Source organism: Dipodomys merriami, unplaced genomic scaffold (assembly GCF_024711535.1).
Source record: "Dipodomys merriami isolate MVZ:Mamm:240054 unplaced genomic scaffold, mDipMer1.0.p SCAF_11, whole genome shotgun sequence".
Taxonomy (NCBI): domain Eukaryota; kingdom Metazoa; phylum Chordata; class Mammalia; order Rodentia; family Heteromyidae; genus Dipodomys; species Dipodomys merriami.
This window is the reverse complement of record NW_027202382.1, coordinates 28399759-28425849: the sequence shown is the minus strand read 5'-3', so window position 1 is coordinate 28425849 and position 26091 is coordinate 28399759. Positions and strand designations below refer to the sequence as shown.

The following is a 26091-nucleotide window of genomic DNA, read 5'->3' as shown; positions in this document are numbered from 1 at the left end:
GCCAGTCTTGGGGCTTGTGAACTCAAGGCCTGGGCTCTGACCCTGAGCTTCTTTTTCTCAAGGCCTAGCACTCTACCACTTGAGCCCACAGCGCCACAGCTTTTTCTGTTTATATGGTGCTGAGGAATTGAACCCAGGGCTTCATGTATATGCTAAGCGAGCACTCTACCACTAAACCACAGCCCTCAAAGTTTCTATTTTTTGGCAAAAAAGTGTCACTGAAACAATATCTTTCTCAGTCCATTATTTCAGGAGATACTCAATGTCAGGTTTTACTATTTCTGGTAGCATTAACTCTTGATGACTTGTTAAAGGTAGACTCTGCTAGACATCTTCCCTGTGAAATTACTGTTCTTCCCTTTTAATTATATGTAGGTTAAAAGTGTACAAATATCCAATTCTTTATCTCTTTACACCTTCTAGTGTTTACATCCGTTGCCAAATACTTGTGATGCTTGCTTGCCATGGTTAGTTTGGTAACTCTGTTTCTTGTACATTTACTAGCTGTCATAATAAAACTTTTTTACTGGGTGTGGTAATATAAGCTACTTGGGATGCTGAAACAAGAGGATCACAAGTTCAGAGTCTGCTTGGGCAATATAGCAATACTTTAAAAGTATAGATATGGTGGTCCAGGGGGCACAGAAATGGAGACACAAATACAGCAGTGGTAATACTACACTGTGTTCAAAATGAAGTATACAACTTGTTCATGGGGGTAGAAGGAAAAAGTGGGAGGGAGAGCTCAAAGGAAGGGGTAACATTGCCCAAAAGAAATGTACTCAGTTACCTGACTTATCAAACGGTAACCCCTCTGTACCACACCTTAATTTTTTTAAAAGAATAGGGATGGGGGTTGGGGATTTAACTCAGTGGAAGAGGACTTGCCTAGCAACTGCAAGGTCCTTAGTTTGGTCCTCAGTCCCCATGTGGGGCAGGGTGGCACTAAAAGAATAGGGATAGAAGCTCCCTGGGAAAATAACTTTGTGGTAGAGTGCTTACCCAGCACTCAGGATATCTAGTAGTTTGTGATCTGTGTACACATGCACAGTTTTTTTCTTTTTATCACCGACCTCATATCTTAGTATAGTCTCATAGATTCTTACTTTATTCTATGGGTTATAATTCTTAACTGTCAATTTTCATTTTATGCTCTAATTTTCCCATTTGAAAATGGGAAACCTTTTATATGGCTTGTGTGGTTTTTGACATGCTCTCTCATTGGCTTTGACATACTCTCATCATCATTTGAGTACTTTCTGGCTCAAGACATCCTACATCTTCTATAACTCCTCTGACCTAGCTCCTCACTTATTTCTCTAGTTAGTAAGAAGTGATAGTTAGAAGTCAATATCTAGGAAATATAGAAATTAGGCATACTCATTACTAAGGAACATGAATACTAAAGTTGTCCTTTTAACTTAACTACCTTGAGCTAATTTACAATTTGTCTCTTGCCTTATGCTTCATGAGATTGAAGAAAGAGAAGCTTAGTTTCAGTGGGTTAAGATTTTTGTTCTGGTTGATCTTTATCATCTTGTTGACTTTTAGGCAATTAGGTTTTTTTTTTTTAATCTTTATATAATGGACATGTTCTACAGTAAGGTTGTGTTACTTCATCTGCTATATGTTAAAAAAAAAAAAAAGTACCAAAGAAATTAAAGACATCTAATGCCACTTTTTTTTTTTTTTTGTCGGTCATGGGGCTTGAACTCTGGGCCTGGGCGCTGTCCCTCAGCTCTTCAGCTCAAGGCCGAGCGCTCTACCACTTGAGCTACAGCGCCACTTCCAGTTTTCCAGTGGTTTATTGGAGATAGGAGTCTCATGGTCTTTCCTGCCCGGGCTGGCTTTGAACCTCAATTCTCAGATCTCAGCCTCCTGAGTAGCTAGGATTACAGGCGTGAGCCTGGCGCCCGGCTCTAATGCCACTTTTTAAAACACTTAATATTTCTTTAATGTACTGAGTTTTGAGTTCATGGCTTCGCTAGACAAGTACTCTGCTACTTGAGCCACATCCCAGCTCTTTACTAGAATACAGTCTGGCCTTTATCTTAGGAGGCCTGGACTGTAGTCCTCCTATTTGTGCTTCCCATGTAGTTAGACTAACAGGTACATGTCACCACATCCAGCCTTTTGATTGATTGAGATGGAAGCTTGAGAACATTTTTGCAGCATGTAGCCTTTGACTGCAATCCTCCAGATCTCTTGCATTCTGAATTCAGATAGGATTACAAGTGTGAGCCTATATTCGGTTTAAAATTATTCTTTTTCACATATAATTGTACATAGTTGTGAGATTCAGTGTGAGTACTCTTCTTAAAATATACTAGGCATTGTCTAACAGGTTACTTTGCTAAAATGATTTTGTGTCTGCTCCTTTCGGAATGTAGATTGATAAAACTTTATAAAAGATTTTTTGTCAAATTTTAACATATTCTTGTTAATCATATTGTAGTTGGAAATAGTTATTTTAAATTTAGCCTTAGTACTTGTTTAGCAGTTATTTCGTTTTATTAAATGTTTTATGTTAGTTATCTCAGAATGTTTTCTTTGCTCTAAAATCTGTCTGGCATGTTTATTCTAGGATTCATAAAGTAGAGACAGAAGAATTGTTATTTTCAAGCAAATCACCCTCTCACACACAAATACAAACTCAGAACTAAAATAAATACATACATACATGCTACTTTGGCTCATGTTCTACTTCCCCTCCTAGCCCGAATAGCCATCCCCATATGGATGTATTAGTCACTTTGCTATATTTATAAACTGCTTTATTTTCCTCTCTCCCAAAACAATAGTTTATGCCATTAAGCATTTCTCTTTGTCACATTCCTCATCATCAACTATTAGCAAGTTATCTGTCGTCATGTCTTTTCTGTATAGGTTTTAGGCTGAAGGGTCACGCTTAGCATTCTTGTGATAGAAAATAAGAAAGCTGATACAAATAAATATCCTGAAGCTTTTGTGCCATATTCATTTCTGCATTTATTCTGTTTAGAATAGTGACAATCAAGCCCAGTGTGATTTGCAAAGAACAGTGTGCTTCTCCTAGAAAAACAACTCAGGTCACATGACTAGCCAGTTACATCAAAGGGACAGGTGAATGCTAACAAGATAGACTCTACTGTATCCTTGTTGAACTAGATTGTGTAGTGAGTACTCTAGTCTTGAAGACTGTTAAGTAAGTCTTCGTTTACCAATGATCTTGAGCAAAGTAAGGTGAGTTTAGTAAAACAGAATTTATGGGGGTTTTTTTGGTTTTGTTTTTGCAATAGGATCTTGCTATGTAGGCCTTGAAGTTGAGATCCTCTTGCCTCAACCTGTGCTGAGATGACAGGTGTGTTCTGCCACACTTTTCCTAAGGATTAAAGTTTTTATCTCTTTTTTCAGTAATTCTTCAGCACAAGAATGTTTAACTTATAATATGTTTTCATTGTGTGTGTGTACCTTTATACACATACATGTATATTTATTGAGTAGATTTTTCGTTATCAGTTTTTCTGTCAATTCTTCTGTTTGGGGTACCTTCTCTTAATGCTAATTCTCTGTACCGGTGTTAGATGTGCAGTCTTTTTGTGCCAGTGCTTTGTTGAGCTATTAACAAATCACAACTACATATTTAACAAGTTACATTAAATAATTCCCTTTTACAGAGAGACAGAAATTACATGTCCTTTCATCTCCTATGTAAAATAGAGCCTATATGCTTATGCCAATAAACACGCCATTTCCACATTATTAACAAACCAAAGCCCTCCCTTTGATATTTTTATTATCATACCCATCTATTGTACATGAGGAGTTTCATTGTGACATCTCTACACATGTATATAATGTATCCTGGTCACTCTCTCACCTTCTATCACTCCTCTTATTCCAGTTTGTTTTTTTTTTTCTTTTTCCTTTTTCTCCACCCTCCCCACTCCTTCCCGGGCCTCATATGAATTTGGCCTGCTGGCTTATTAGCTGGTGCTCTACTACTTGAGCCTCATTTCCAGCCTGGGTTTTTGCTGTTTATTTTGGAGAGAGAATCTTGTGGTCTTTTTGCCTAGGCTAGCTTTCAGTTGCTAAAAATCCTCCAGATATCAACCTTATGAGTAGCTAGGATTATAGGTGTGAGCTGCCAGTGCCTGGCTCACTCCCCCTTCTTAAAGCAATTTCAATAGGTTTCATTGTTGTATTTTCATATGTGCAAATAAACTACTTCAACCATTTTCATCCTTATCCACCCTCTCTGTCTCCCCCCTCATTGGTAGTCATCCCCATCAGAACTTGTTACTTTCCTGTCATTTCATTCCTTTTTAGTGGGCATCAATTGCACCAAGGAGTTTCATTACAGACATGCACATATTATCTTTTGCTTAAAATATGCAGATAGTGATGGCTCAGACATGTCATCCTAGCTATTCAAGCTGAGATCTGAGGATTGCAGTTCAAAATCGTCCAGAGCAGGATGTCTGTGAGACTCTTAATTCCAGTTAACTACAAAAAGCCAAAGTAGAGCTGTGGCTCAAGTGGTACAGTGCTAGTTTTAAGCAGAAATGCTCAGAAACAGTGCTGCTTAGGCCCTGAGTTCAAGCTCCAGGACCATTCCAATCAATAAAAAAAAACAAAACCAACCCAAGAAAAATTGCTTTCTGTTCCTCCTCAACACACACAGTGTCTGTTGACCAGTAGCTTTCAACAGCATTATATTTCAGAATTATTTACCCTTCATCTTTTCCCTTTCCTCGTTTTCCTAAATAGCCCCATAGTTATAATCATATTCTATGCATATATGTATATATCTAATGTATCTATCTACAAATCCACAAATATATATGTGTTTTAGGATGGCTTCTACATATGAGTGAAAATACACTATGCTTGGCTTTTTTGTTGTTGTTGTTAGTTGTGGGGCTTGAACTCAGGGCCTGGGTGCTGTCCCTGAGCTCTTTTGCTCAAGACTAGCACTCTTCCACACTGAGCCACAGCTCAGGGACTTTTCTGCCTGGGCTAGCTTCAAACCACAATCCTTAGATCTCATCCTCCTGAGTAGCTAGAATTACTTTTTACATAGGAAAAAAAAATGTTCTAAATAAGAGCCAGAACCTAAGCCTTATCCAGACTCAATTAGTGACTGAATTATGCTTTTGGGGGTGGGGTGCTGGGAGTTACTGTGATTTGAACCCTCCCTTGCACTTACCCTGTGAGCCATGCCCCAGCCCTAAACCATATTCTTTATCCTTGAACTCAATTGCAAGGACTTATACCCTCTAGAGGTAGCAAAGCCTCTTACTCATTAAAGATTGTCTCTTGAACAAATATATATTCCACAACAATTTTATTATTGTTATCTGTATAGCCACTTTATTTATATTGCTTTAATAAGCATATTTATAGAAAGTAGTATATTTATTGTTGCTTCTCTTCCTTCCTAGGTGCACCAGGTATAATTTCTTCACCATATGCAGGGGCTGCTGGATTTGCCCCAACAATGGGATTTCCTCAAGCTGCAGGTGAATTTTTTTAAGTTGAGCTTCAAGTTTTTAGATGGAATTCTTTGTTTTCTAGGCACTTACTAAGATGAAAAGTGAATTATTTGATTTATAATAAAAGTATTAGGTAACAGCAACCATAAACAGCTGTTTGATGCACATCTTCCTGCTGTTTCCAGATAGTTCCCTCTGGTTCCAGTCCAAACTCCAGCAATTCTATTAAATGTTCTGAGTCACCTGTTCTTATGTTTGGCACAGATACATACAGGTTTACCACATTAAACCTTAAGTTGTTACGTAAAGTGTATGAGCTGCATTTGATAATAGGCTTAGCAATATTATGTTGAACATGCCTGAATTTTATCTTTGTATCTTCAGTGGCACTCAGCACACATTACATAGTCAGTAAATATTTGACTTAATGAATACTTACTATTCAGCCTCTTCCAAATGTCTTGCCAGTGATAGGGTTTATAAGATTACCATATGGGAGTATATTTTTTTCCCTCTTTAGCTAATGGAAATAAAAAAATGGAAGTTGACTAATACTTCAGTAATAATTATTGTTTAAGCTGATCATAAGGAAAGGAAAAAAAAAACTTGGTGATTTTATCTCTTTAAAGAAAGCACTTCAGGGCCAAGCCATGTGCTCATGCCTATAATCTCAGCTACAAGGGAGTTATATTAGATGGAGGTAGAGGCTCGATGCTGGCCTCTGACAGAAACACAAGACTCTATCTGAAAAATAACTAAAGCAAAAATTGGTTTGGGAACATGGCTCAACTGGTAGAGTACCTGCCTGGCACGCTTAAAGCCCAAGTTCAAACCCTATTAGCTCCCTCCCCAAATAAAAAAGAAAGGGAAAGGAGGAAGGAAGGAAATGCTGGATGGTAATTAAGAAAATGGTGGCATGCTGTTAAGCTGATTATAAAAAGTACATTTTTAGCTTTTAGTTAATTGCCTTATTTTTTTTTCTGATAATAGTCTTTGTATAGTAACCTGATAGTTCTGGGAATATTAACCATTTCCCAATCGAGAAGATGGAGTTTACTAAAAAGGAAAGAATGACAAAGAAGTCTAGTTTAAGGTGTCATTATTGGATGGTTTTTAATTCATTGTAACCTATCTTCCGGCTATTCTATATAATTGTTTGAAAACAGAAGACCTCCCCAAAATTTAATTGGTAGATATTTGAAGTAGTTTATGTGTTTTCCTTCATTTTAGATACTTCTTTTAGATCTATACTATGTAGAAATGACAGTAATATATATTAAGAATGATTAAAAAGTGAGGAAAGAAAGCTCCTGACTTGATAAAGTCTAGTAAATCACACATACATGTGCGTGCATGTGGACACACACACATACACACACACACACACAGTGGTACTAAACTGTACTCTTAGCAATATATCACAGAACTACAGATAAAAGTCACAGACTTGGTATTGGTTGTATTCAATATTCAGCCTGTGAATGTGGTGGGCACTTTAAAATTCAACAGTATAGATGATAATAGGAATAATCTTTTTTAGATGGTCAAGCAGAATAGGCTGAGTATCAAAAATATTGAAATTTTGTTGCATGATATGTTGTCATGCAACTATAGATGAATTTTGAAATTAAGAAAATGAAAAAATTAAGGAATTGGTTCATTTTACATAAACTAGAGATATATATGTAGATATGTATTTGGCAATTTTCAGCCAAGATATAAGTAAGTTTTTTACATAAAATGTCAACATTATGCCTTTATTAGAAATTTAAGTAGTTTGAGAATATCAAGGAGAGCAGAAAATAGGAAAATATCACAAAAGAATATTGCACACTGTCTTTTACTGATTATACTAATGTTTACATAGTACTTTCTCTTTCCTTCTTTTCCTCCTTTATTTCTCTTTCCTTTCTTTACGCCCTTGCTTCCTTACTTCCCTTCTTTCCTCCTTCTCCCTTTCCCCCTCTCCCTCTCTCTCTCTCTCCCTGTCTCCCTCTCCCTCTCTCCTTGTCTCTCTGTCTCTCTCTCCTAGTGCTTGAACTCAGGGCCTGAGCTCTGTCCCTTTGCTTTATGCTCAAGGCTAGTGCTTTACCACTTGAGCCACAGCTTCCACCTTTTTCTGAGTAGTTTATTGGAGATAAGAGTCTTACAGACTTTCCTGCCAGTCTAGCTTTGAATTGTGATTCTCAGATCTTCAGTCAGGATTACAGGCGTGAGCCAATATAAGGTTATTTTTTCCATATAGACTATTGTACAGTGTAGCTAGCACATTTATGACTTCAGTTGCAGGACTTTTAATCAGGATTTTTATCACTTGAGCCACACCTCCAGCTTAAATAACTTCAAAAATATAGCTGATTGTACAGCACAAGGCAATATGAAAATTGGTACAAAGATTCTAGACTATATTTCAGAACAGAGGGAATGCTTGTAATTGATATAATCTGAAAAGCCTAATAGCTTCTTTTTGGGGGATCAGTGAGTTCAGTTATTCTGCAGAGTGCAATATAAGTAGTAGTGATAATGTCAACAAATAAGGAACTCAGCTTCCAGGCCCTCTGTGATATTTTTTGATATTTTGTATTTTTATAGTAGCCTTGAATACTACATGCTTACTTCTACATGTTTGCTTTTTCTCTTGATTGAGTTACTGTTACCATTTTCTTAATAACTAGACTGAAATGCTTTTGATGTTTTTAAAAGGCCTGTCAGTCCCAACCGTTCCTGGAGCCCTGGGTCCTCTCACACTCACATCCTCTGCGGTCACTGGGAGGATGCCCATTCCTGGGGCAAGTGGTATACCAGGAAATTCTGTTCTGCTGGTCACCAACCTCAATCCTGATGTGAGTTGAAAAGTCTTACATATAAATCATCTATCAGGAGAAAATATAGTGGTTTCCATCTAGGGTTGTATGTAAATTGAAGTACATAAGCTTGTTTCAGTAATTTTTTTTTTATCACCAGCATAGATAGTATATAAAAACAATGCTTTAAACAAAATTAATTGTGTTACAGTAAAATATACTTAAGGTCTGAAATTATTTGGTCAAGACACTTACATTGTATGTTATCTTTTCCAAACAGCTTATCACTCCACATGGGCTTTTTATCCTATTTGGTAAGTTCATTTTTATTCTTTTGAATGTTGTCTGTACATAAGAACTAAGCATATTTGATATCATTTAGTAGTATCTGTTGTTCATTTCTATAGGTCAAGTAGCATGTTTGACCTGGGGAAAATAGTGAATGAGATTTAGTAAGTATAATAGAAGTTTTATTATTGGGGATTTCAAAGTTATTCATGGAAATATAAATCAGGGAGCCTTACCTGTAAAAATGAAGACGGATTTGCTGGGCAGAAACCAAAGATAAATGTCTTTTCACAGCTGATAAAAATAAAAGAAAAAGCCCAGGGAGATATGATGAAGTGGAACATGTGAATAGGGCAAGTTAATGAGAAGCTTTATAGAAAACAATATATGAAGGAATCTGAAGGAATATATATATATACACACACACATATATATATGTATTCACATATATATACACATATGTATGTATTCACATATATATACACATATATGTATTCACATATATATATATATATATATAAGGAACATGAAGGAATTCTGCCTAAGTACAATGAAAATTCATTGGGCAGTGTTTTTTGGTTAATTGGTTTGGTGTTCACAGTATTGGGCATTGAGCTCAAGTCCTCAAGATGCCCAGGCTTGTTGTTGAGATAGAGTCTAGATAACTCTTGTATGGTTTGGCCTTGTACTACACCCCTCTTGTCTCTATTTCCCAAAAATAGCTAAATTACAGAAATGTGCCATCATGCTGGGTAGGCATTGAATAGTTTTAGGCAAATGAGTGATGTATGAAATTCTAGTTGGTGTTTTTGGGGTTTTTTTGTACGTTTTTAATTGTAAAAATACTGTACAGAAGGGCTACAGTTACATGAGCAAGATAATAAGTACATTTCCTATCGAGCATTGTTGCCTCCTTCTCTGTTTTTCCCCTACCACCCCTTCCCTCCCCCCTGTACAACTACACCCCAAAGTTGTAAAATTTGTTTTCAACATGTTTTCTGGTTTTGTTGCCGGTAGTTGAACTCACAGGCTCCCTAAGGCTAGTCAAACACCACTGAACTACATCCAAGTCCAAGATTTTAAAAATAGTCTCAAGAAACAAAAGACCTCCTCTTATCTGGTCGTGTCATTACTAAATGACCCCAAGCTGCTGACCATATATATAATATATATGCGCACATCTGAGGGAAACGAGGAGATCACAGAAACAGAGGGCAACAAGAAAACATACAACAGCGGAACCCATCAACTGCACTGGACATTGCTGAAAACAAACTAAATTCAAAGGCAGTGATGGGAGGGAGGGCAAGAGGGAACCGTTGACACTAAGTAAAAGGGAAATGTACATACCACTCGATGTGGAAGAAATAGCTGTATTGTCAAAGCTCATAGAATTCACAAACTTTATAAACCACAATAATGACAATTTGCCCCATGAAGGTTAAATGTGTTTGTGACTTTAACTAAGTATCACTATCTAACAGTACTATGAAATTTGTGAAATTTATGTAATCACTTAATCACAATAAAAAAAAAATACTCTCCACGTCTTTAATCCCAGCACTAGGGGAGGCTGAGTGAGGATTATAAATTCAAGGCTAACTCAAGTTATATAGTTGGATATTGTCTCAAACAAAAAGAAGTCAACTTTTTAATAATTCTCACTTCTCAGTTTAAAGAAAAAAGAACTTGGGCTGGGAAGGTGGCTCAGTGGTAGAGCGCTTGCCTTGCAAGCATGAGGCCCTGGGTTCAATTCCTCAGCACCACATAAGCAAAAAGAAAAAAGCCGGAAGTGGCACTGTGGCTCAGGTGGTAGAGCGCTAGCCTTGAGCTGAAGAGCTGAGGGACAGCGCCCAGGCCCAGAGTTCAGGCCGCACGACTGGACCCCCCTCCCAAAAAAAAAAAAAGAAAAAAAAAGAACTTAAAAATACACCCCTATTTATATAAAATTATTTAGGAAATTACATCCTTTTATACTTATATATATATTTATACTTAATATATTTTTTATATAGATAGAGTATATATACGGTATAAGTATACAAATACATGAGCAATGAAATAAGCAAGATTGAACATGTGAAAGAATTTTATTAATGAGAAAAATCCTTTTTCCATGAAAAACTCTACCACTTAAGCCACACCTTTACTTCTGGCTTTTGGTAGCTAATTGGAGGTAAACATTTCTCAGATTTGCCAGTCATGGCTTGCTTTGAACTGTGATCCTCAGTTTTCAGCCTCATGAGTAGCTAGGATTATAGGCATGAACCACCAGCATCTGGCTTCCCCATCCCTTTTTTTTTTTTTTTCAGTTATAGTCTCATTATGTAGCCCAGACTTGTCTTGAGCTTTTGATCCTCCTATTCCTTCTGTTTAGCTTTCCAAATAACTGCGATTACAGGTATACTTCGCTGTACCCAGCTGTTTAATAGAGGGTTTTTTGTTGTTGTTGTTGGTTTTTGGGGGGGATAGTTTTTGTTTTTTTTCCCACCAATTGTGGGGCTTGAACTCAGGGTCTGGGCACTGTCCCTGACTTCTTCCGCAAAGCAATTGCTCTACCACTTTAAGCCACAGCACCACTTCCAGTTTTCTGGTGGTTAATTGGAGATAAGAATCTCATTGACTTTCCTGCCTGCTTTGGCATCAAACCACAATCCTCCTGTCTTAGCCTCCAGAGAAGTGAGGATTACAGGCATGATAGTGTTTGAGTTTTTTTATTTTGTTTTGTTTTTTTTGTGTTCTGTGAAGTGTTTTGGGGTGTGTGGGGGGGTATGTGGTTTTGGGAGGAGGAGGGATGGTTTCGTGCTGGTCCTGGGGCTTGAACTTGATGCTCTGGCACTGTCCCTGTGCTTTTTTTTTTTTTTTTTTTTTTTCTCAAGGTTAGGACTTACCACTTGAGCCACAGATCCACCCCTGCTTTTTGGTAGTTAATTGGAGATAAGAGTCTTACAGACTTTTCTGCCCTGGCTGGCTTCAAACTGAAACCCTCAAATCCCAGCCTCTTTGGTCCTGGGGTTTGAACTCAGGGTGTAGGCTCTGTCCCTGAGCTTTGTTAAAGCTAGCATTCTACCACTTTTGTCACAGCTCTACTTTCAACTTTTTGGTAGTTAATTGGAGATAAAGTCTCACAGACTTTCTTCCCAGGGGCTGACTTTGTACTGCAATTCTGAGATTTCAGCCTCTTGAGTAGCTAGGATTACAAGCATGAGCCACTGGCACTCAGCTAGATAGATTTTTTTAATACTATTTTATTGTGTGTGTGTTTGTCTGTGTCTGTGTCTGTGTTTGTATGTGTGCTGGTCTAGGGACTTGAACTCGGGGCCTTAAGTGCTGTTCCTGAGCTTTTTTTTTTGTCGGTTGTGGGGCTTGAACTCTGGGCCTGGGCGCTGTCCCTCAGCTCTTCAGCTCAAGGCGAGCGCTCTACCACTTGAGCTACAGCGCCACTTCCAGTTTTCTGGTGGTTTATTGGAGATAGGAGTCTCACGGTCTCCCCTGCCCGGGCTGGCTTTGAACCGCGATCCTCAGATCTCAGCCTCCTGAGTAGCTAGGATTACAGGCGTGAGCCACCAGCTCCCGGCTGTTCCTGAGCTTTTTTACTCAAGGATAGGGCTCTACCACTTGAGCCACAGCTCCCGACTTCTGCCTTTTTATTTGTGTGGGGGTTGGGGGAGTAATTGGAAATAAGGAGTCTCACAGATTTTCCTGTCCAGGCTGGCTTTGAACCCTGATTCTCAGATCTAGCCTTCTGAGTAGCTAGGACTACAGGTATGAGCCACCAGTGCCCAGCTTGATAGATTTTTTTTTTAAACATTTTGAAGAATAATTATAAGCATACAACTCACCTGCTTTAATTATTATTTTAGCATCTACTTTAGCCATTTGTCATTTTTTATGAAGGCAGCATATACTTGTATTTTTTCTTTGTGTGCCTGTGTATGTACATGTGTGCATGCATGTGTGTGTACACGCACACTACTACAGGGGCTGAAACTCAGGCTTCACACTCAGTTCCTTTTGCTCATAGCAACACTCTACCATTTGAACCATGCCTCCAGCTCTGCTTTATGCTGTTTATTTTGGAGCCTTTCTTGTCCAGACTCAGTTCAAACCTCAATCCTCTGGATCTCAGCCTCCTTAGCTGCAATTTTAAGTGTGAGCCGCTGGCACCCTGCTTTGTTTTAAACTTTAAAAGTTTCTTTAGGTACTGATAACCACCTGTCTTTTGTGTGTCTTGAAATAGCTATTTTCCCCTGCATTATATAATAATGATGCTGCTGTTTGGAGGAATTTTTTTTTATAACATCAGTCATGCCATGTAACACATAAACTGCTATATATTGTAATATACTGAGTGGAAAAGAGAGAATGTTATATACCTTGTAAACCTTCCATAAATTTATCTGTAGATTAAAATTTCATAGCTTTTTCATGCTGATTTATATAGATAGGTCAACATAGATAACAGTTTGATACCCCTCTTCCCAAACTCCAATGGATCATTTTACTTACCCTCTGTCATGGAAAATATAGATGAGTATTATAGTAGTCCTCATATGTAAAATGGCTGTTGTGAGAGATACTTAGGCCATAGAATCCATGGGTGCTGATAACTGATTGGATGTGCCAGTTTAAAGAAAGGGAAACCTACTATGTATGTGATGTTTATCCATATTTAGCCAACACTGGAAGTTGGAAGGGGTAAGAGGCTGAATGCTTTGGATATAATAAATTTGAAGGGTGAAAAACCGACTATTTGAATAGATCTGGAAATTGGAAAAGTATGTGTGCAATAACCATGGGATTAATAGTATGAAAAACATAAACCCTTAAATATGTTAGTAAAATTAACTAAACTGCACAATCAAGCATTAACCCTGTGTTTTGTTTTAATCAGGAGTATATGGTGATGTGCATCGAGTGAAAATTATGTTTAATAAGAAAGAAAATGCCTTGGTTCAGATGGCAGATGCAAATCAAGCCCAGCTAGGTACTGATGATTATAATGATGACAATGATAACCTGCCCTTTCTATATGTGCATTTTCTTCAAAATAGCAAATACATAATTAGTAGGAACCTAATTTTACAAGAATGTTTTCTTATTACAGTGTCTTCATTCTTTTTTCTGCACCTATTGATACTTCATATTACAAAAATTGAGTACTTTTTATCTGGTTTATTTCTGTACCTGAACATATTGTTAATGTTTGTAGCTTTGACTGTAGGGCTTTTGTTTAAACTAATAACCATGACTTACTTTGTCCCATTTTATGTATGGTTATTTCTTTTCCTTCGAAAGTAGGTGTCTGGATATGCTTCCTAATGATGTGGTGCAAGAAATGTCATTCCATGTCCTCACTGTCACAGCGGCTCTTAAAATATTGCTATTAAAATAGTATTTCTTAAGATAATATTAGTATTTATTCTCAGTTTAGTTTTTTAAGTACTTGTTAAGTTTCAGGTACTCTGGCACTTTCTAGTGCTGTACTTGGAAGGTAGTTATTTGTTTGGTTTGTTTCTGTTTAAATTGCTTTCATTATAATAAAATGAAAATGAAGTTATTAAGTGTATTTCCCTAAAGGTTTTTAGATTTAAAACGCTCTTAATCCTTAAACTGGCTATAATTTTAAATAACTCAGCGAAAATAATTTATGGCAATTTAGTACTGTCTTAGTACTCAAAAAGTTTTGTTCTTTTCTTCCTATGTAATAGCAATGAACCATTTAAGTGGTCAGAGACTTTATGGAAAAGTCCTTCGTGCTACACTCTCCAAACACCAAGCAGTTCAGCTTCCTCGAGAAGGTCAAGAAGACCAAGGTCTGACTAAGGATTTCAGCAATAGTCCTTTGCATCGATTTAAAAAGCCTGGCTCTAAAAACTTCCAGAATATCTTTCCACCATCAGCTACTCTGCATCTGTCCAACATTCCGTATGTACCTAATAAGTTATTTATTTAGGTGATTTAGTAACATATACTATGTTTTGGGAGACCTAATTGTTCTGAAGATTCTGACTAAAAAGTTGGCTGGAGTCAGGTACTAAGAGGGATGAGATCTGAGGATTCAGATCTTAAATCCAGGCAGGGCAGAAAAATCCAAAAGACTCTAGTCTCCACTTAACCAGCAAAAAGCTAGAAGTAGACGTGTGGCTCAAATATTAGAGCACTAGCCTTGAGCAAAAACCAAGCAAGAATGTGAGGCCCTGAGTTCAAGCCTCTGTACTGTTACACAAAGAACTGGCATGTCACCAGTCTCTTCTAAGATCATTTTTTTCTGTCATGCCTTAGGAAGATATATCTCCAGTCATATTCTCTAAAAGTAGAAGTTAACAGAAGTTTCAAAACTTTCAAATAGAGACTTTCAGTTGCTTTTTAGTTAACTTTTCAGCAAATAAAATAAGCATACACACTACTATTTTACTGGTACATACTTGTCCATGCCTTTGTAGAAGGAAAGACTCTTAAGTAATACATCAAAATCAGATAAATAATACAGTTTTTTTTTGTTTTGTTTTTGTTTTTATTTTTTGTTTTTTTTTGCTATTCCTGGGGCTTGAACTCTGGACCTAGGTTCTATCCCTGAGCTTCTTTTGCTCAAGGCTAATGCTCTACCACTTGAGCCACAGCAACACTTCCAGCTTTTTCTTAGTAGTTTATTGGTGATAAGAGTCTTAAGGACTTTTGGCTGACTTTGAACTTTGATTCTCAGATCTCAGCTTCCTAAGCAGCTGGGATTACAGGCATGAGACACCTAGTGCCTGGCATAATAGATAGTTAAACATTTGATGAAAGTGTATTTCTTGTGATCATTCTTTGTACAGGTCTCTTTATTACCCAGTGTTTTATTAAGATTGACATACTGAAGCCCATGGCTGTTAAGTTATAGTCATTAAGCCAAGAATGATTTATTTATTTTAAAGTAATTGGGGGAAAAAAGCACAACTATTTTATGAGAAAATTACATACTCAGATTTTGCTTTTCATAAAGTTGGATATGAAACTATTTTTAATAGGTATTATTACATAATGTCTCCGCTGCTTCTTTTTTTTTTTTTCTTTTTTTTCGTGCTTGAACTCTGGGCCTGGGCACTGTCCCTGAGCTCTTCAGCTCAAAGTGAGCACTCTACCATTCTTGAGCCATAGTGAATAATTTGAGAATAATTGGAGATAAAAAAAAGAGTCTCATGGCCTTTCCTGCCCAGGCTGGCTTTGAACCATGATCCTTAGAGCTCAACCTCCTGAGTAGCTAGGATTACAGGCGTGAGCCATTGGCGCCCAGGTTGCAGCTGCTTTTGAGTGGCAGGAGCAAAACTTGAGTAGTTTGCATGAGAAACTGAATAGCCCACAATGCCTAGAATATTAACTTATCTGGCCATTTAAAGAAAACCTTTATTCTAATTCATGAAATCTTGATGTATAAAGCCAGAAATTCTGCCAGGTACCAGGGGCTCACGTCTGTAATCCTAGGTACTCAGGAGGCTGAGATCTGAGGATCATGGTTCAAAGCCAGCCCGGGCAGGAAAGTCTGTGAGACTTATCTCCAGTTAACCACCCGAAAACAGGAAGTGGCACTATGGCTCACATGGTAGAGCACTTGTCATGAGCTGAAATACTCAGGGACAGCACCCAGGCCCAGAGTTCAAGCCCCTGGGGGAAAAAAAAAGCCAGAGCTTCTGTATATTTTAACTTAATACATGAAAAGAACAAGCTTTGGAAGAAGGGATAGATAAAAGCTGTAGGGGGTGCTGCCATATATATGTCTGTGTACAAAATGTTAAAGGACATGGGAGTGACTGTCTATAAAAGTTTTAGAGCATCATTAAGAATATGTATATGAGAGGCTGGGAAGGTGGTTCAGTTGTAGAGCGCTTGCCTTGCATGCCTGAGGCCCTGGGTTCGATTCCTCAGCACCACATAAGCAAAAAGAAAAAAAAAGCCGAAGTGGCGCTGTGGCTCAAGTGGTAGAGCACTAGCCTTGAGCTGAAGAGCTGAGGGACAGCGCTCAGGCCCAGAGTTCAGGCCCCATGACCGGACCCAAAAAAAAAAAAAAAAAAGAATATGTATATGAGCATACTAAGAAAAATAACTATAACTATACAAATTAATGTTAACTTCCCAGCATCACTTCTGGTGTACAGCTAGCTGTCAAGAGAGACCTTTAATCTGAATCAGGCCATATGTCAAACTTCATTCTACCTAGGAAACTATAGAAATTACTTCAAGGTAAAAGAAATAATCTAGAGTACATGAATCTAGAAATTTAGCTGTTTATTAGTGTGTACTAGCCTAATGGGCCTGTTACAATTTGCTTTTCTTTTTGGTTGGTCGAGAGGCTTGAACTCTGGGCCTAGGTGCTGTCACTCATCAGTTCAGCTCAAGGTGAGCGCTCTACCACTTGAGCCACAGTGCCACTTCCAGTTTTCTGGGGTGGTTTATTGGAGATAAGAGTCTCGCAGACTTTCCTGCTTGGGCTGGTTTTGAACCATGATCCTCAGAACTCAGCTTCCTGAGTAGCTAGGATTACAGGCGTGTGCCATGGGCACCCGGCTTACTTAAAAAAAAAAAAAAGAAAGAAAAGAAAAAACAAACGTATAATGCAGATTAAACCCAGGACTAGGCAAACATTATACCATTGAGCTACATACCAGCTCTTTTCATTATATTCTTATATAGAATCTCAAAATATATCTTAAGTCTAGACATAATGGTATCTATCATCCTTCTTACTCAAGAAGCAAAGTGGTACAAGTTGTTCATCTAGCCTAAGCAAAAATGTATACAAGCCCCATCTCATCTAGGAAAGCTCAGTGTGGTGACACATTCCTGTCATCCCAGCTATGGGGTTAAGTAGGAAATCACAGTCCGAGCTTGCCAGGCATAAATATGAGGCACTGTTGAAAAATAACTAAACAAAAAGGGCAGAGGGTATGCCTCAAGTCACAAAGAGCACCTGCCTAGCTAGTGCAAGATCCTGCACTTTAAAAAATGTGTGTGTGTGTGTGTGAGAGAGAGAGAGAGAGTTCAACTATTTTCTGAATTCTAGGTACTGATGGAAGAGTGGCAGCTGTGAGTGGAAAAAGCTAAGTGACTATGAGGCCCTGAATTCAAGTCCCGCTACCACCAAAAATAAAGTTTAAAATTTTGATAACATTTACATGTGATACACTTTTTTAACTATTTAATGCCTGTGGTACAATGCACATTCACATTTAAATACATTCATATCATTGTGCATTTCCAACTGTAGATTCCTCATCATCCTGAATTCAAACTCCTTATCCATTAAACAATTTATTTCCTGTCTCCTTGTAATGACAGTAAGCCTGCCTTACTCATGGATTTATTACATGTAGTTTTGGCCAAGAACAGTTTTCCCCCTTCCCCCAAAATATCCAAAGCAGATTTTTTAATTCATGTGTGTGTATGTTACACAGCTCAGTTAATTCAGAGATATTCTCAGACAATCCTGCATTTTTATCAGTTGTGTTTAAATCATGTGTGATCTCCTGAGTGAAATTATGTGAAAATATGCCTCCCCAAAATCATAGTATAAGTTAATATGAAGTCAGTTTAGATGATAAAGTGAAATTTTTAGATTTGTTTAAAAAAAAAAAAAAAGCACGTGTCTTTAGAAGAATGTTATAGAAAAAAATGACAGCTATCCACATACATCAGTTTATTCATAATAACTTTGGAAGTAAGATGTAATTGTTTTTTGTTTGTTTTTGTAGTGGAAATGAGATTCAAGATAATTTACTCACAATGATCTATCAAGCACTAGTGAGTGAGGAATACAATCTGAGCTCAGGTCTGCCTTCCTGCAGAACCAGTGGTGCTTCTGCACTGTCCTTGCTGGTTGTCATGAGAAGTTTGTGCTTTTTGAAGTCAGTTGACTCTAATGTGATAGACTACTGTGTCAATTATCTACTGTATAGTATATCACCCCAAACTTAACAGTTTAACACAGTAATAAATATTCATTATCTCTCATGCTGTGAATCAGGAATCCAAAGATGTGGGCATTAGTGTTCTCATGTCTGATGGGACATAAGTCATTTCTAATATAACTTAAGGATTATAGAGAAAAATCTCTTTTCAGTAGAAGAGGAGAGTATTCAAAGGTTATGATTATCATTTTAGAGCCTAGCTGTCAATATCTACATTCAGTATTACCCTGAAATCCATAAATGTAGAATTCTGGACTATAGCCTACAATTTAGAGCCAGTTAAGTAACTTTGGAAGTACTAGAATTAGTGATTTACTAAAGCCTATAACAATAATAATGACCTTGAAAGAATACATACAGAAAGTGGTTTTGGTTGTTGTTCTTTTTAGCCTTTTATAAAACCAAAATGTCAATAAAGATAATGCCAAAGACTTGCATGGTCTTCATCAAAGACAGAATTTCATTGTTTGAGGACATGTCAGTCTCGAACATACTCCTCAACATACTCAAAACATGTCTTTTGTTACATTGCTAAATAATTTTGTTTGAACTAGAAAATACTATAGATTTGATGATTACCAAAATTAATCTATGCTTCAGCTGAGTATCCAAGCTAATATAGCTGATGCTCTTTGATGTTTTCACAGCCCTTCTGTTACAATGGATGATTTGAAGAACCTTTTCACAGAAGCTGGATGTTTGGTGAAGGCTTTTAAATTCTTCCAGTAAGTCCTTTCAATACATGAACATTATTTAACATGCTATACAATTTATTTTTTTTTAATCAGTCGTGGGGCTTGAATTCTGGGCTTGGGCGCTATCCCTGCGTTCTTCAGCTCAAGGTGAGCACTCTACTGCTTGAGCCGTGTCGCCACTTCCAGTGTCCTGGTGGTTTATTGGAGATAAGAGTCTCTGGGCTGGGGGGGTGGGGGGTGGGGGGAATCAGGTTGGGGGGGGTATGGGAAGGGGAAACAGAGGAGGCAACAATGCTTGATAAGAAATGTACTTGTTATCTTGCCCATGTAATTGTAACCCCTCTTTACGGTATTTTCACAATTTAAAAAAAAAAAAAAAGTCTCATACTTTCCTGCCCAGGCTGGCTTTGAACTGCGATCCTCAGATCTCAGCCCTCCTGAGTAGCTAGGACTACAGGCTTGAGCCACCAATGCTCAGCCATGCTATACAATTTTAAAGATAGTTCAGTGATGTCTTCAGGGCAGAGAAAGTTGGAAACAAAATTGATTTTAAATATTCTTATATCATTTTCAGGAAAGATCGCAAAATGGCACTCATTCAGTTGGGATCTGTAGAAGAAGCAATCCAGGCCCTCATTGAGCTTCATAATCACGATCTTGGAGAAAATCACCACCTCCGAGTTTCCTTCTCAAAATCTACAATCTGACATCTCTGTGAATCTTTCTCCTCAAACTGGACCATAAGTACAATAGAACCTTCAGACATAGACTGAAGCAGCTCAAGACCAATCCTGCCTCTTTAACAAAAAAATAACTCCTTCAGAGTTTGATATTCAAGTACATTCAAACAAGAGATGTTCTTTTTTTTTCCCATTTTTCCCTTTGCTCCCATAAATAATCAAAGGTTTGCTTCTCCTTTGTACCATGATTTCTATGAAAATAACCTTCAGGAAGGAAAAAAAAATCAGGAAAAATACTTCTTCAGTAATTTCTTGTGATAACTCAGATTTCATGAGAGCAGACTTTCTTTTAGTTTGGGTCCAGATCAGCCTTATACAACATTTATAAACTCCTTTGTACTTTAAGAAATTTAGACAATTACAGACTTTTAAAATTACTTGATGTAAGTAATTTAAATCACTTACAGCCAAGTTTTTAACTTTATAGTTTAGAATTTTGACCCCTGTAGGAGATTGTTTGCTTGGAAAATTATATTAAATATTTACCATCTATATTGATAGTTAATATACATAAACACATTGAGTTGTATTGGAAGCAGATTTATAAATGTGCATGTTTTCTTCATCTGTTTCTTTTGTTCACTGTATGACACTCCTTTGAATAATGCATATCTTACTTTTTTAAAAAATATGTGCCCAACCTGGGCTTACACTCAGAGCTCAAGGCCTAGGCACTATCCCTGAGCTTTTTTACTCAAGGCTAGTAGTCCACCACTTGAGCCACATCTCCACTTCCAGCTTTTTGGTGGTTAATTGGAAATCAGAGTCTCACAGATTTTCCTTCTGAGGTTGGCTTCAAACCTTGATCCTCAGATCTCACCCTTCTGAGTAGTCAGGATTATAGGCATGAGCCACTGGTAACCGGCTATATACCTTACCTTTTTAAGACTTTGGAAAAATAAAATCTTACTGTCCCCAGGGATATTAAGTGGAATCCAACCAGAATCTATTAAGATGTCAATAATTAGTAATTTTATTAGAAAAATCAGGTTTTAAATTTCAAAATGACACTTGTCAGGTAATAGAATATAATCTTGGAAAATAATCCTACTTATAAACTACTTTTTTATAGTTTTCAGAAAAACGTTTACAGTCTTAAGGAAAATATTCAGGTCTATCATATGGTTTGACAGATTTTTTAAAAGTTATTTTTGGTAAGGTCTTCTTTTAAAAAGAATTTAATCTCAAGGGTTTTTTGTACCACTATAATCTCTTAATACTTTATCAAAATTACTGTGTATTTACTTAATTTCTTATGTGCCTTATTATGTGCTTAAAATACAATAGGTTAGAGTTTAAATATCTTGAAAGATACTGTGGGCTTGGTAAGTGTTTTTTTTTTTTTTTTCTTTCCCTGTTTTGGTAAGAATTTTAAAGTTTTTTCATTGCAGTTTAAAATGATTTTCAAAAAGTAATGTTTCTATTCCAATTTTTGGTGCTTTGGTGCAGAGATGGGGTGAATAAGACAAATGGTTTTGGAATGACAGTACATATTTGGAGACTTTTTATTGTGGTTATTGTAGTTACCATACACAGACTTGGGTCTATAGAACTGCAATCTCAGTTTCTGGATGTTGTCGAATCTTTATTGTCCATAGAATTTGCTTCAGGATTACTGAATCCTTCTCAGTACTCAAGCTAGATCTTGCTTTGCTTTGTTAATGTAACTTTGTTGCTGAGTGCCCACATATTTGGTGTCTGAGAAGGTAGGTTGTTTATTGTACTCTCGTTTTCATTGAATGTTAAGAGTACATTTTACTGTTTTGCTTCAGTGATTGTATAATATAAAATGGTTTCTTTTTAGCAAGGAACTGTTCCTTCAATGCTTGATCAGATTTAAAGTATAAATTGTCAAAAGGATCAGTTTTGTTTCACCCCTTTCACACTTGACATTCAAAGAGTAACTCATCTCAATTTTTAAAAAGAAGAATCTCATTCTTTTTTACTCAGTTCCAGTCATTAATTTGAACATAAAAAGGGGTTGTTTTTGTTTCTGTGGTTTGTTTTGCTTTTTAAAAAAAAATTATAGAAAAACAGATATACAGAGATAATTATAGGTTGTTTTTTTTTAAAAATCAATTTACCCAAGACTGGTCAGGAGCTAGAATAGGAAGGAAGATACTTGAGTTGAAATCTTTCAGATGTATCAATTTAGCATTGGCTGAATAGACGGGTATAATAATTTATCTGTTTAGGTTTTTCCCCCACGTGTATGTGTAATTTCTTTTTAACTGAACACTGAGTAGGGGTGTAGTAAAAAAAAAATGTTTTTTAATCTCCCCAGATTTACTTCCCCCACACAGATGGACACTATTTTGATTTGTCAGTGTCATGTTAAATTGAATTGCTTCATTTGATTTGAGTTGGCAATTACTATTTATTAATTCATAATTCACATAACATCCAGCATAAGTGTAGCAAAAGTTACTGATAGAAGAGGATGATACTGGTGTTGAATGTAATTTTGAATTAGGGAATGGCCTTTAAATCTGGGAGAGAACATTGGAATCCTTTTCAGGGATTTATGTAGATATGTGTGTGTGCACGTGTGTGTATAAATAAGTGTATATACATACACTCTTCTAATGTATGTACATATGCACATTACATACATGTTAATTTATTGACAAAGAACATTAACCAAATTCAGATAGAAAAATGGGGGTTTTAAAGAGCATGTTTGAAGCCATCAGATTGTGTCTAAAATTAGCTGTAGCATATGGATATGGTCCATATTGAGCTCTTCACTGTTTGAATTATAGAGGTCTACAGTATTTGTGTTGGTGTAGTTTTGTAAAAAGATTTTTTAAATATCAGGGTGGTGGAAAAAATTTAATCTGTGTAGTTTTGTTTTGGCATGCATTTATTCAGTACCTTCTAAGCAGTGGTCTATTGCTCTTGATCTGTGGTAGTATCCTATTTTTAAGTTTATTTACTTTATTTTAAGGAGCATTGTCATATCACTTTTCAAGGTTATCTTGACTTTTACAGAAAGTATATATATTCAGGACTTAAAAAATAGCAGTATACATTTAACAAATAGCAATTTATGCCAAAATGCTTTACTTTGAGATTTGAATAATTTACCTAGCAGTAGAATGTGTTTTATGTAAGATAAATTTAGAAAAACAATTATCTTATTCAGTAACTTACTGGAAAGTTTCATAATTGCTCAGTAGCTCCTATAGAATGTCATAGTCCTATGTCTAAATATTGTAATCAGTTATTTCTAGTAATGTTTGCACTCAGATGTTAGAGCCACCGTTTTTGCTAGCTTAATTTTTTATGGAGTACAGCCTTCTGAGGCTTCATCACTTGATGTGGTAGTCATCATTCTACTTCAGTTTAAGAATTAGCTCTCATGAGCTGGACAGTGGCATACTCCTGTATGTAATTCAGCACTGGGGAGGCGGGGGGCTATAAGCTTGAGTTTAAGCCCAGCCTGGGCTACACAGCAAGTAGCCAGCCTCACTACAGAGCATGACTTGTTTCAGAAAGGAAGAAAATTGGCTAGTAGTACTCTGACTCTGATCAATCTGATAGATATGTCTCAAGTCTCCATGCCATCAGACAATGTTCATCTATGAGTATATTTCCTACCATGCCTTTTCCCTTCTGTTCCCATTAAATATTTTGGGAAATAATGATACAAAGTAACATTTTTGCTCTAATGAATCACTTAAAACCCTGTTTGCCAAATTTTTAGCCTATCTCTTAGAAAACCTAATGTGTACTGCTATTTTTAAAACCAAAAAGAGCATGACTCTGTAAAAAGTGTCTTTAGCCTTTCCTTTGTCTTTGATCAGTTGTAAATGAGAATAAAACTGCCAGACTTCAGATATTCTACTATCGTGCTAAAACAGTTTTAGACTGTACACAATTTTAAGGTGTAGCTTAGCTGTCTTTGAAGAGTTGTTTTGGTATCTGTAAGACTATTTGCAGTCTTTTTTCAGAGCAAATCTTTACAGCTACTTGTAAATGGCTTAAATTTTTTTTAAAAAAACTACTAAACTCTTCATTTGGGGGTTTTTATAAAGGGATAAAAACATAACAGGACCAAAGTTTATGTGCCTTCTTCAGTAGTCTTAATTGACTTTTTCTTCCTGTTTGAGAGTAGTGTCAGTATTCTGGTTTTCAGGAAGTACGTATAGTTTTTAAAAGAATGTTGTCCCACAGACTCATAGAAGCAAATAATTGTAACTGTATGAATGCAATCTCGGTTACACTTTGGCCTTTATCACATAATACTCAGTATAGAGAATTGTGCTGGTTGAAGAACAGAACTGCTCTTAACTATTTGTGGTAGTAGTCACCCTAGCTTTTGCAACCTGAGGCATGTGTTCCAGAAAACAGGGATATTTCTCTGGTCCAGTGACCTTGGTGATAATAGTCAAGATTGAAAGCTGCTTATGGCAAGCTTATTTTAACAATATCAATAGATTTTTGTGTTGCTATTTTCAGTTCTGGGATCTATGTTGTAGTTGTATGAACAAATATTTAAATATTTTTGGTGTTGTTAAAAAAGTTAAGTCATACTCTGGCCTTTTTTTTTCTATTACCATTCATTATTACCTGTATCTTCTAAAAATTCATCCCTTATCCAGAAAGTACTAATTACAAAGATTGCTGACCAAGCAAAGTTTGCATCAAAATGTCACCTCATTGCTCTGACCAAAGACTGACTGTTCTGGTTTTAACTCTTTCCTTGTGAAGCATTTTCCCCCAAGCTCCTTTCTAAAGGACCCAGTGCAGAGCGGCCTTTATTTTCTATTTCTTATAGGTGAATAGACTACTTAGAGAAAATGGGAGTTTAAAGGTGAACAGAATGGACTAGGATGAACAAGGGTTTGAAGGACATTTTCAGTACTGTATTTAAAGGAAAAAATATAGCACAGCTAGAAGTCTCTGACATTGTCTTGTGTTTTACGTGGTCTGTTCATTAAAATCCCTTTTTCTGTTTGTAAGAATGTTCATCTAACAGAAGAAAATGCTGTAAATATTTATAACAACGTTTTTTTAAAACCAGGCCAAAAAAAGAAAAATGGTTTTTGGGAACAAGTTAACATGTAAAGTGGTTTTATATGAAACATCAATTGTCTTGTATATTTTGATAAGCAGCAGTACCAGCTTTCATTTGTAATACAGTTTGTGGCTTTGGAAGAAAAGGATTCTGTCATTGTTGAAGTGAATTATGTTATAAATGCAGAGAGAAGATAAAATATTAAAACATATTTTCTAAATGCGTAGTGCATGGTTAATTCAAGCTTCTGTACACTATAATATACTCAGTTTTTCTTCAGTTTGTATTTGCTTACTACTATTACTTGATATCTCTAAATCTTTTCCTAACACATACAACATTGTAGCATGCCTTTTAATAAATGTCATGACATCTGTACTCTCTTAAATTTTTTCTGTGTTCTTGTCTGTACCTCGGGTTCCCCTTGTCTTACTTGTAATTCTAACACTGTTACATTTTCTTTTTTTTTATAAGCCCTTCAACTCAGCTTGTTATAAACAGTAGAAAAAATGTATTAAAACAGCTTTAAAAGCTAAGACAAACCCAGAATATAACTATTTCTTTTTTAGTAAACAGTTCTCATTTTGAGGAGCAAACTTTTCTAATCTCACTATGTACCTTCTTGTTGGGCCTTTAGTACAAGTATACTTTAGTGTGCATCCTGCTCAAACTCTCTCTCTCTCCTGCTATCCTTGTGACTAAAAGGGCCAGACGCAAGTGAAACTTCAACTTTGGTCAAGTTTTGTCTTCCCTATAGGATTAGTATACATAGACTGAGACATGAAGGTTGTGACTCAGACCAATTTTGTGTCCTTGAGTTTGTGCCCTTCTTAACAAGTTAACATAGTTGCCAACTGATTTGAACATAAAAATATTTTTTACTTCTTGATTCTTTAAGGAAGTCTTGGATTATCAGGGTCTGAGAATTCGTCTTTTACTCTCAAGAATCTCTTATAAGTGATTACTTTTAGAAGTATGTTTTTAAAGAAATAGAACATGAGGTAATTCTACAGTCATTGTTGGCTTACCTGTAAAATTGAATATTTCCATAACCGTTACTGGCTACTTAAGTAAATATTTATTTGCAAGAAAAGTATTTATTTGCAGAAAATGATAAAATAACTAA

General features: G+C 36.5%; 1 protein-coding gene across 5 annotated transcripts in view; it reads left to right on the top strand.

Moving 5' to 3' along the window:
• Ptbp3 (polypyrimidine tract binding protein 3) overlaps positions 1 to 25185 on the top strand; it is a 93863-nt gene extending 68678 nt beyond the window's left edge. For all 5 annotated transcript variants that reach the window (XM_070011737.1, XM_070011722.1, XM_070011714.1 and 2 more), the window contains 7 exons: positions 5424 to 5501; positions 8178 to 8317; positions 8559 to 8592; positions 13461 to 13553; positions 14278 to 14494; positions 19158 to 19235; positions 19780 to 25185. In XM_070011737.1, coding sequence (XP_069867838.1) covers positions 5424 to 5501; positions 8178 to 8317; positions 8559 to 8592; positions 13461 to 13553; positions 14278 to 14494; positions 19158 to 19235; positions 19780 to 19912 — 773 coding nt within the window. In that variant the 3' untranslated portion in view covers positions 19913 to 25185. The remainder of the gene's footprint in view (positions 1 to 5423; positions 5502 to 8177; positions 8318 to 8558; positions 8593 to 13460; positions 13554 to 14277; positions 14495 to 19157; positions 19236 to 19779) is intronic.
• The last annotated feature ends 906 nt before the right edge of the window (positions 25186 to 26091 follow it).